Here is a 12518-nt window from a genome sequence, read left to right on the forward strand (position 1 = left end):
AATAAAAGTTTATATACATTTGTATTTCTATTTAACTTCAACTCAAAGGTCTGATAATTTCATGTATGTTTGTTTTGTCATACTTTTCAAAGTCTGTCAGTTTTATTTGAAGTTATCATAAATGAACTAAGAGACATTTTTAAGCGTATTTCATGAGTTACATACACACAAAAACATATATTTTTTGCTCGTTCAAACTACTTATTTAAAATGAGCTCAAACAACACAATTCTTGAGATTTCATTTGGACAATTGAAATTTTTTATGTTCAATCCACAAAGGTTTGTCAAAAGTGTTAAGTTAACTTAATCAGTTTGTGTTGGGACAACATGAATGAATTGTGTGGAACCCTGCATTTTTTACACTGTATACAGTTGATTGAGACTGATCTCAGAACTAATTTTAGGACAGTTATTGCTCACTGAGCAAAGCAACAAACTGCATTTGTGCAATAGGCTGCCAACACCCAAAACATCGGTGCTTCTGCAGGGTGGTAATCTCAGCTTTACATGAAACTCTTCTAAATCTTCAAACTAAAGTGAAGATTAAACTCTAACAAATATTTCTATTAACTTTAAACACCTAAGATTACTTTTGATAACGCTTAAGTTAACTTAATGGTTTACAAATTTAAGTGGACTGAGTATACAAACAAATTGGCTAAAGAAATGACAAGAATTGTGTTGTTTCAGCTCATTTTAAACAGGTAGTTTGAACAAGCAGCAGTAATCATTTTTTGAGTGTAACATTGTGTTACAGTATCGACAAAATAAAATCATATAAAATGAAAAACTTCAAAACTGTACATTTAATGTTAAGTAAAAGTATATAAAATAAGTGTTTTTTTGATCTAATGTGTTTTTTGACATGATTTTGTATTTCATAAACAAAATGTTATTCATTTAATGAAAGTTTTTTAAATTAGATAGAAAGCATTGTAAAAAAAATTTAAACATATTTATTTGTGTTTGCAATATAAAATCTGTTTATATTTCATTTTTTATGTCAGACAATTATTAATGTATTATCGTATTTTTATAATCATATTTAACTTCTGTATATGTACTTGTGTAATTAAGTATTTAAGTAATTATACATCCTAAATAATAGGTAAAAATGGAAAATTTACTATTATAAATACAATAGAAATGGAAAAAATTAATGTAGTAATCCAACAAAATAATTTAGTCTTTTAAATCAAATCCAAATATTAATACATATTATGATAGTCACATTTAGAATATTAAACCTCATTTAAACTTCACTATTATATAAAAATGAATATATAATACACTGAAGGATATCTGGTGTAAGATATATAATATATATTTCATATATAAAATAAGGAATCTAAAACTGACTCAACTGCGTTTAAATTCTCTCTCTCTGTATATTTATGTAAATATGCACAAGATCTTAAAAATGAGTGTTAAAACCGCATTCAGTTGCATCTTTAATCAAATGTTTTTGCATCCTTGCCTATGCACAAAGGCAGTCTGTTTCAGTAGATTTCTTGAATATCTGAACTGTCTCTGAAAAAGGAGATCTGCTTGGTCATTGCATTAGGGAACAAATATGGCAAGACTTCTAAAAGAATCCATGGATCTGTGATTATAAAGATTTACAACAGCAGGAAGAAAGTCCTGATTTGACAGAAACGCAGTCTGTGAAATGTAATACAACTTCTGATGTATTATTACACATTTAAAAGTATAGTTCCCCCAAAAACGAAAATACTGTGGTAATATTTTTTTTTAAGTTGGCAACCTGTAACCATTGATTTCCATTGTATTTGTTTGGCCTAATATGGAAGTCAATAGTTACAGGTTTAGGTATAGGTTTTTAGAAGAAAGAATTTCATGAAGCTTTGAAACAAGTAATGGGTGAGTAAATGATGACAGGATTTTCATTTTTGGGTGAACATTTTCTTGAAAGGGATCATTATCTGCATTTTTAAAATGATATATTATACTTATAATTTTATCAAGACTTTTACATCCAAAACATTTAGAAGGAATATTTTCTCTCCTGTTATAACTCCCTGATCTGGACACTTGGACTTTTTTAAATGACATGGCAGATTTTAGGCTCAGAAGTAAATGCCAACTATAATTGGCTAAAGGCCAGGATACACAATGCCGATGGTTGGCCATCAGTCAGTGCTGTCCTGGCTAGTTGGTTTGGTGTGTCAGATTATGTCAGATTTGGACTCATCAGATCGAGTTGGCCCAATTCATCATTTAGAATCGACGTCAGCTGAAGAAAGTGCTCTGAATGGTTATTTGGCCAGTAAACAAATCCTGTCAAAAAGGAACATAAAAAAGATTACTGTAATTTTACTACTTTCTCAAAAAGTTGCAAACATTATGCATTGTTAGATTATCAGACTTATTTGCAAGAAATCCCTCTGTGGTGTTCTTCGACGATGCTACTGTGGTTGTTTGGAATCAGCTTGGTGTGTCGCAGCACTTACAGTTTTGCATATTTCAATGTTTTGCTTTATTTTTATTATTCAGGAGTAGGATTGGAAATAATAGATCCAGAAATGTAAACTTCTGCATATGTTTGACGCCTTTTCTGCATATGTTCTTCACATGTTTGACACATATCGTGTTTAAAAGCACGTGGAAAGCTCGAGCGTGTCACTTCCTTGACCATTTTCTATGTGCTTTGCACTTGCACTCCTTTGTCTTCTGCCACTGCTAGGCAACTATTAAGAAGGGCAACTATTTTCTCAGAGGATGATAAACAAAACATTGCTGCAGCTCTGATACAAGTTTTATTTATGGAGACAATTAAAAAGCACTGCAGTGTTTGGGTGTTTTGTGTTTGTCTGAAGCAATTAGACTACTGAAATGAGTAAATTCCATACAAAGCATGAAGCTGATCAGTCAGTTCTTAAATACAGAGGAGTGACCTTCTTGCTGTGAGGCGAACATGTTTCCCACTGCGCCACCGCATCGCCTGCTTAACATTAATGATCCAAAATAATGCTACATGTCAGATTTAGTAAACAAACACAAAAATTGGCACACGGCCACTATAGCTCTCAAAACATTTTCTGGTCTTCTTCAGGTCAGCATTCAGGTTAGCATTTTCACCACATCATACCTGAAATCAATAGCTATCCTAATTTACCAATCAACCAATATAGTGAGAGAAAGAGAAAAAAATTAAAAGTATAAATATTCTGTATTTCACTTTTTTTGTATATATTTTTAGGTAACTATGACTACAAAATAAATATTCTTATTATTTTTATGTTTATGTATATGGTACTGGCAAGGAATGGTACAGACAATGTATAGAATGCCTGATGGTTTTAGGCAAAGTATGAAGTATCAGTTTTTTTCTAAAGATTTTGTTTACTTTTCCTAGTATTTCACATGACTTAATTGAAAATAATGAACTTACACATGCCAAAAACACTGCTGTGATGAGTCAAAAAAAAAACCTTAGCATCTTCAAGTTTCAGTCTTTCTGTAAATACTGTGTCGAATTGTGCCTTATTTGTATACAAATCAGTGGTAAAATAAAGGACCATGAACAAAGGAGCGCTATCCTGCTGAAGAATTTGCCTTCTCCTGTGGTTTAAAATTTAATGGGCAGCACAAATTACTTGATACTTCAGGCTGTTGATGTTGCCATCCAGTCTGCAGATCTCTAACACATCCCCCTACTGAATGTAACCCAAACCATGATTTTTCCTTTATCAAACTTGACTGATTTCTGTGAGAATTTTGGGTCAATGCGGGTTCCAAAAGGTATTCTGCAGTATTTGTGATGATTGGGATGCAGTTCAACACATGAACAATCGAAAAAATCTACCTTCTGCCACTTTTCCAAATGATCAACTTGAATTCAAGTTACAATTTGTTGCTCTTACAACTGGTATCAATGACAAGACTTTTGTCAGGTAGTGTACTATGAAAATGATCACCTCAAGTGATGATTGAGTGCTTTATTCAGTGTTTAATGAATTTACATGAATTTAACAACCATTTACATGACATTTATTGCCATTTTAAAAGCACCAGAGTTTATCACTGATCTTGAAAATAAAATAGCTAGTTCAGAGTTTAAACATGAATGTTAGAACAGTGTTGTTAGGACACAATGTCAACATTTGGATCAGAAGAAAGGCAATGCAAATAATTGGAATACTTGAAACTTGGAAGTGCAGTGTCCTGTTCTCTTCATTGTTAGTACTTGCAATTTGACTCCATCATTATTTATTTAGCTCATGCAGTGTGAATCAGCGGGTGGAGCTAAACAGACAAATGAAGTGGGCGTGGTCTTCTTCAGTGGAGGCGGGGTTTAGCCACACATTTACATAGTAAAGAGGCACATTCCACAACCTGCTGTTTGACAGATTGGCTCTGATATATGAGCTGTTTTTAGATTAATGAGAAACTAAATCATTTAATAATACAATGACCTCTTACATGTCAAAAGATAATTATTTTGATTTCTCAGTTCCCGATCATCATAAAGTGCGTCACGGTGCTCAAACAAGCAGACAGCACTGTATGTTTTTCCTACTTCATTTGTGTTCATGAAGCGTTGCTAATAAGCATCTAATACGATAATAGGATATGAAAGATTAAAGAAATCAAAACAAGTTATTTGGTGCAATATAAATCAGTCATAATTAATGAGGAAGCTGTAGAACATCCAGCTTTTGAAAAGTGTTTCTGGGAAAAAGAAGCACTTGAGAATAAAAGAAAGGAAGCCGACGGGATGTAGTGCAGGATAAGAGCGCTTTCTTAATCTGGTTTTGATTGGATCGGAGGGTGACAGCTCAGTGAACTGCTGCCGAGCTCTGAGGTTATTGCGGTTTGGCACTTCAGATTTTCAGAACAAGCAGTCAGAAGGAGTTTGTCTACAAAAGTGCTAAACTATCAGGTGAGGTTGTTTGGGGCTGGGGAAAAAATAGATTGCATTACATGTTGGCTCAGAGAGGACGGTCTCCATGCTGAGAAGTAAATGGAGCGCACTATCAAGGGTGGAATATTGAAGATGAACCCAACAGTTTCTCTCAGCGGAATGAAGCTTTTAACATTTGAAATGTCAATCCTACTACCTTACTTACTGGAAATGTCACTTTGTGATCTGGCCTTGCCTCTTCTCAATGGAGAATTTTCAATAAGACGTGCCATAAAAACATTGCCAAAACTTTCATTAAACTTGAACCGAAATCAGATTTAAATCAATTCCCAAGTTTAAAATAGTTTCAGCCTTTTTGTCCACATGACACTGGCATGTGTGACACTGGCACTGGCTTTAAAAACAAAAAGTTTTTTAAGAATTAATTACAGATCTCAAAACACCGCCCTATGCGTAGATGTTCAATCATTAATTTTCCATCGGCTTAGTTGCTTATTTATCAGGGATCGCCACAGTGGAATGAACCGCCTATTCTGGCATATGTTTTTCACAGCGGATGCCCTTCCAGCCGCAACCCAGTATTGAGAAACACCCATACACACACACACATACACTACAACCAATTTAGTTCATTCAGTTCACCTATAGACTATTTTAATGAGGTCATGTTATTGGCCCATGAAAATTTCCAGCTTGTTATAAAACTATTTCATAACTGTAACAAGAGTCAATTCAATCATAACTTAATGTTAAAAATAGCTACCATAACATTATTTATTAATATGTGGCTCGTTTTGGATCCTCGGAAGCTGTAAAAATTAAAAATTTACAACAGGAAATACGTTGGGACTATATTGTTGTTGTTTACATCTCTCAAAATGGTCAATACCGCATGTCTTTGGACAGTGAGGGGAAACCGGATCACCCAGATAAAACCCACACGAGCATTGGAAGAACATGTAAAATCCACACAGAAACGTCAACTGGTCCAGCAGGGACTCGAACCAGCGACCTTTTTGCTGTGAGGCGACAGAGCTAACCACCCTGCGTAGCTGTTTAAATACGCAAAACATCACTTTTTGAAATGTCTATGGAAGCAAAACCTTCAGAATCCACAAAAAAACATGATTATTTCAATTTGTGTGTAGAGAGAGAGAGAGAGAGAGAGAGAGAGAGAGAGAGAGAGAGAGAGAGAGAGAGAGAGAGAGAGAGAGAGAGAGAGAAATTAAATTTATAAATATTCTGTATTTCACTTTTTGTATATAGTTTAGGTAATTATGACTACAAAATTTATATTCTTGTTATTTTTGTTTATGTATATGGTACTGGCAATGTATGGTACCGGCAATGTATAGAATGCCTAATGGTTTTAGGCAAAGTATGAATTATCAGTTCTTTGGTAAAGAGTTTGCATACATTTCCTAGGCATTCTATACAATTCCTAAGCATTATATAGAATGACAAGTATCATTAAGGCAAAGTGTCCGAATAGCACAACCAAAGCTTTTATTGATCATTATGTATTTTGCAATATTTCGTATTTGTTGCAATATTATCTGTGATGCTGTAGTGGAACCAATACGCTGTCTTCCAATAATGTTCAACACTCACATGCTTCAATCACCATCATCAAACAATGACCTAAGTGTCACTGTCAACATCAGTAGTGGGAAAAATGGCGGGGCAACTCTGCATTCTTTAGAATGCCTGCCTTAGGCAATGTATAAAGTAGCAATCATTTCATACTTTGATGTTCGATTTAAGGTATTCTATATATTTCCTAGCCTTTCTATAGAGCGCCGGATTTCACACATTGCCAGAAACATATACATATATTTATACTTTATTGGATGGCTGAGACTGTGTAGGTCAAAGTGAAGTTTCACAAACTAATTTCACGAGGAGTACATCCGCAATCATAATTAAGCCAATCAGATTAATCCAAACCCACTATAAGTAGCCTTACATCCTTATCTTTTTTTCCAAAGAATCTTCCCCAGACATCCCAAGTCTCCTGGAAGTTCTGGGAGTCTCCTGCAAATGCATAGAGACTCCTGAATGATAATCTTCCGGAAATCACGAGTCTTCCGCCCGGTCCTCAAATATGTTGCACACCCCCATCCACCCCATCTTCCCCTTTCCTCTTTTACCAGGGGGAGCTCTCGGGAACTACCTGATCTCACACCCCCTTACATGCTTTTCGACCAGGCAGGAGCCCTGGGATTAATTATCTCCAAGCTCAAGGTTCTCTCCTGGGACAGCAAACCTGCTAATATTATCAAGCAATATCTAATATCTAACTCTCAATAGACTCTTTTGAGGTCTACAGTGGCAGTGTGCAGATTTTTTGTTTACTGTTTTGTTTCATTTGATCGAGCAGTTGTTTAAAGCTGCTTTGGGATGACTTCTTTTCCAAACATCAGACTCCCACAAACCTTTTACATGACATGGGTCAAACTCAGTTCCTTGAGGGCAACAGCTCTGCACAGTTTAGTTCCTATATTAATTACACACACCTGATAAAACTAACTGAGATCTTTAGGCTTGTTTGAAACCCACAGGTAAGTGTGTTGAAGCAGGGCTGGAACTAAACTGTGCAGGGCAACTCCCCTCCTTGAACAAAATTTCACACCCCTGTCTTACATTACCTTGAAAAACTCACAAAAAGATTTCATTTAGAAGGTGATCATTTGTGTTTGATGTTTCATTTCCAAGTCATATCTCTTTGACTTGACATGATTTGAGTACATTTTAAAATTCCATGCTTAGAATGAGGTCAAAAGGTCATGTAAAGTTAAAGTGAAAATTCGAGCACATAAAAAGTGAAATCTCATTACCTCCTGTAGAGTTTGTGTCTGCAGCAGAAGGTCTTTTCTGAGTTTCTCCGCCTGCCGCACATGGAAAGAGTTCCTCTGGCTCTGGATGACAAACACCACTTCTCTCAAGTCTACAACAAAGACGGAGAAAAACACACACTCACCATGTCATCCCATTAATTTGATTTCTGCAGGGCGCTCAGCGATTTCCCATTGAGAGCAATGACAAAAAGGTAGGATCAGAATGATTTTGTTTCAATGGCAAGTACATCTATAGGTAGGATTCATTATGAACAAGGACATTTTCAACTACTCTGTTTTCATCTTTCATCTGCTCCTTTCAAAGATTTTTATAACAATACTCTCAAAATCAATTTCAGAAATGGTTTAGCTATCAAATTTGTGTAATTAATCCTTGTGTGTCAATGTAAAAAAGCTACATACAGGTTCATAAAGGACAAAAATGACAAAAACTAATTTATTTTAAGGATTTTAACCCTTTACATTAGTTTGTTTCCTAATGCAAATATATGTTTTTATATAATTTTATATTTATATACAATTATATATAACTTCAGTCATGAGAAATAACACCAAAGACAACTTTCTCATGATACAAACTTTGATATATCTACCAAAACTCTCACATAATTATAATTACTACTTTAATTAAAGCTGCAAATTTGGTCTCAAGTGCTTTAAAACTGTTTATTTACTCCACAAGCCAAACGTGAAACACATGTTATCATATTTTTCATTTAGAAAAAAACTTCAGATTCAAGGGAAACTATTTTTTGCAACTAGTTTTATAGATTAATAAAAGCAAAGGAGATAATTTGCCAAAATGTATGTTTTTGAATTAGCACCGCCAAAATGATCAAATAAAAATAAATACTAACAAACATGTCCATAAGGATGCACAAGGATTAACATTTAAACAACCATGATAAATATATGCCAAGAGGGAACAGCTCTTTGAGACATCGCCAAGACAATAGATACATGACACTATTAATGTATACATGGCAACGTTAATCTCCAGTTAATCATGTCCAGTGCCAATCTTGAAACCTGTCTCCTGTCTCAATCTCCCATCTCCAATAAGACTAAAAGCCCTACAGATAATCATCCTTTTATCTCAACAGATAACATTTGGAGGGAAGAGAAAGGGCTTAGTGTGGCACATCTGTCCAATTCCAAATGCGCTACAGTACAAGATTAAAATCTAAAAATCCAGTATTCATAAAGCAGAACTTGCCGGACTCAAGGTCAAGTCTGTAGAGTTATGCTTCTGGGGCCGTAATACAGAAACTTCCTAAGGAGATGTCAAATGCTATTTCATGCATTCAGCCTTTTTTTTACAGTTTTAAAAAGTTGGATTTTAATGCTAACCATGACCAAAATCTCAGTTGAATGGGAGTATTTCTCTCTCAAAAGGTTCCTTCGGGGTACACTCTCAGAAATAAAGGTGTCTGTCATCGGGATGGTGCCTTTTTAAAAGGTAAATCTTTTGTTCCTAACAGGTCCTTAGGGGTACATATTAACATGTAAAAAGTACAAATGTGTACCTCACATTAGCTTAAAGATACAAAAGTGTACACTAAAGGTAATAATGTCCACTGTTATGGTTGAAAAGGTACAACCCAGTGACAGATTTTGAGAGTGTTAGATTTAGTTTGGGAGCTAGTGTTAAGTCACTTTTTTGTATTTAAGTTTTTATTGTAATAGATGCAATCCACAACATTAGTTACATATTTGTCACGTCTACACAGAATCTCCTAAATAAATTGCCTAATTAGGGAAAGAAAACAAAAAATGACTACACAATTCCTCATGACAAAGCAGAGCAATGCATCCTCTTACATTATCTTCCATATATACAAAAACTATTTACAGAAGAAAGAGGAAGCAGAAATAATATTTACAAATATGCATGAAACTGAAGGTTCTCTGAATTTTGCAGAACGTGTTTAAATATCTTAGAAAAGTAAATTTTGATTTATAGGTCGCCTTTAAGTCTCAAGTTAAGATAAGAAGATATCTGATGAGTTCATTTTCCAAATGGGAACTGAAATCACTATGGTTACTAAACAGATAAGAATGGATTTGAGATGAGTGTTTCTTGATCTGCTATAGCTGCTTGCTGTGTCAAAGTAAAACATGTGAAACAACACAGCATGGCCTCTTGAATAACACACAAAGGACTCGTTTATAATGAGTTCTAAAAACAGAGAATGAACTCAAACCACCTCAACGTTAAATGTGTCAAAAGAGCCGTTGAGTCGTAAGTGTAGACCTGATGAAACCGACTCGTCTGAGAGCCTGTGAGTGCTGTAATTAGACACTGATTTAACACACTGAGACGTTGATCTTCCCCAGTACAATCTGTGACATTTGTCTAATGTCACCACAGTCACTGTAACCTTTAGATGAACTTTATATTTATTATCAAACCAGCCATGCAACAGAATCATCTTATTAGCATCTGAGCATATAGGAAGTCTAAAATTAAAACATTTTCAAGGCATAATTTAATAAAACACAGACTGTCACTGGCAGCCAATCACTAAACAAATGAATCAATCAACCAATCCAATCAATACTCTATAGTAGCAAATAAACAAATGAATCAATCAACCACAATCTAAAACAAGCAAATAATTTACTTACAAAAACAAATAAATAAATTGATTAAGTACAAAAATAATTATTATATGTCTGATAGAAGTCAAATTAACAAATCATTTCGATAATTATTTACTGACTAAAACAAGTAATTCAAGGAATAAAACAAGCAATTAAATAAAGTTTTAGTCTCTTCTTCATTGAATGAAAGTGATTTGCGTTAGAAAACTAATTATTTTGTGACAACTTGCAAATCTCATTATGCTCAATTTTATATATATATATATATATATATATATATATATATATATATATATATATATATATATATATATATATGAGCAATATCACACAAGTAGCAGTGTGATAAGGCTGTATATCCAACACAATCTCACGGCAATTCGTAACTTTTTTTAGTGGCTAATTCGTACGAATTCGTACGATCTAATTCGTACAATTTAGTACGATTTGCTCATCCTCCAATGACGGTTGGGTTTAGGGGCGGGGTTAGGTGCCACGCCTCCTTTTTAAAATCGTACCATTTCGTACAACTGAACTCGTACGAATTCGTACGAATTAGCCACTAAACTGTCAAAACGTAAAATACTTACGTTTTCTTGTGAGATCAGGCTGGTATATCGGCACTGGTGGGAGGCGTGCATTAGCTTGAAGCTGCAAGCCGAGTGCCTTTGTGTCCCCAACCATGCAGATATACAGCCATTTTGCACTGCTATGAGTGTGATATTGCGTTTATACAACAGTTCGACAGCATAATTGTGTGTATAAAAAAAGAAAATCAAATACGGAGAGTCTCAAAAGCCCTTTTGTACGAGGAACTCTTTCTTCCGCCACTCACTTTTTGCTGACATTTTTAAGATTATAAGGCTAAACGGCATGAAATGCCATCAATCTACAGAGATTTCCCAGTATTTTTCTGTTGCAATCGAGATATCACAATAAATAACCCTGAACAAGCCAAAGCAAAGCAAACACTACCATTTTCTGTGGCCTAAATACAGCACTACAAAATACAAAAGAGAGAGATTGAATGATTTGTTTAGCTGTAGTTTGAAATTTACAATGAGAAAATACTGTTTTTCTCCCCTCTAAGGACCTATTATACTGTCTCTGTCGCCATCTTGTGGCAGAACGTCAAACGTCACTTTCTTTGGTCTCATACAAGCAGATGCCGGCCGATGCACTGAATCCGATGCTCCAAATCCGTCTTAAAAATAGCCACTATCCTTATATATAAACTGCATTGTTGCAATCTAAACAACTACATTCTCAACTAAAAAATCCTTAAAGGTTCATTATGTTCAACAGCAGCAATATTTGTCAAACCGTAGAGTATCCTCTGCTTGTCGCTGTATGAGGGTGGAGTAATACACCAGGATGAAGGGTTAAGAGGCTGGACGAGTGCAGTAATTTGCAGAATAATTACACAGCTATCACACCCAGGTAATTAATTAATTACAAAAATGTAAAGCATCATGTATAAGATTTAATACTATGTCTATATATTATTAACACTTGAATTACTATAAAATAACCATAGCGGTTATTCTGACGGTTTTACATTCATATACGATTTTTAGATTTGAAAGAAAAAAAAAGATTCTAAGCCTTAAATGTCTACCATAATTTTATGAAGAAATTTCCTAACAAATATAATCCTTTTTCTGTAAAATAGCCTGCAATTGTGTATGAGTTATAGACCACCCATGAAGGTGTGCAGCTCATTTTGTCCAGCAAGTAGGAGAGCAGCTTTTCACTGCTGTTTTGAAAGACATTTCTGAATAACGTTAGAATTCTGCTATCAGAAGTTAAGGTTTTGTTAGTAGAAAATTGCTGAGAAACAGGTGCAGGAAAAAGTAGCGGCAACTAAAATGCATGTGGTAGAAATACTCAGAATTCATTTGCATTTTGTAATATTTTAAAATAACAATGCTAGAATGACATGCACAACTTCAGGATAAAATCAGGATACTTTGGTAATTGGATTTTATTTTTAACAAAGTTATTAAATGACATTTTTTAATGATCAAAATGACCTCAGTAGGTCTAGTGTTTAAAAGCACAAATCAAATATGCTTGATGCTTGATCATATATTTGAACAATAGGAACAACAAGCAAGATGCAGGTGTTTTTATTTGAAGTGATGCACTCGTGATCCACTTCATTACGCT

The 12518-nt window shown here is 34.5% G+C and overlaps 1 protein-coding gene across 1 annotated transcript in view; it reads right to left on the reverse strand.

Annotated features, from left to right (window-relative positions):
• b3glcta (beta 3-glucosyltransferase a) overlaps positions 1-12518 on the reverse strand; it is a 161180-nt gene that overhangs the window by 52830 nt on the left and 95832 nt on the right. The window contains exon 4 of the mRNA XM_056474024.1: positions 7725-7834. Within this exon, the coding sequence (XP_056329999.1) occupies positions 7725-7834 (110 nt within the window). The remainder of the gene's footprint in view (positions 1-7724; positions 7835-12518) is intronic.

Source organism: Danio aesculapii, chromosome 15, assembly GCF_903798145.1.
Source record: "Danio aesculapii chromosome 15, fDanAes4.1, whole genome shotgun sequence".
Classification (NCBI taxonomy): Eukaryota; Metazoa; Chordata; class Actinopteri; order Cypriniformes; family Danionidae; genus Danio; species Danio aesculapii.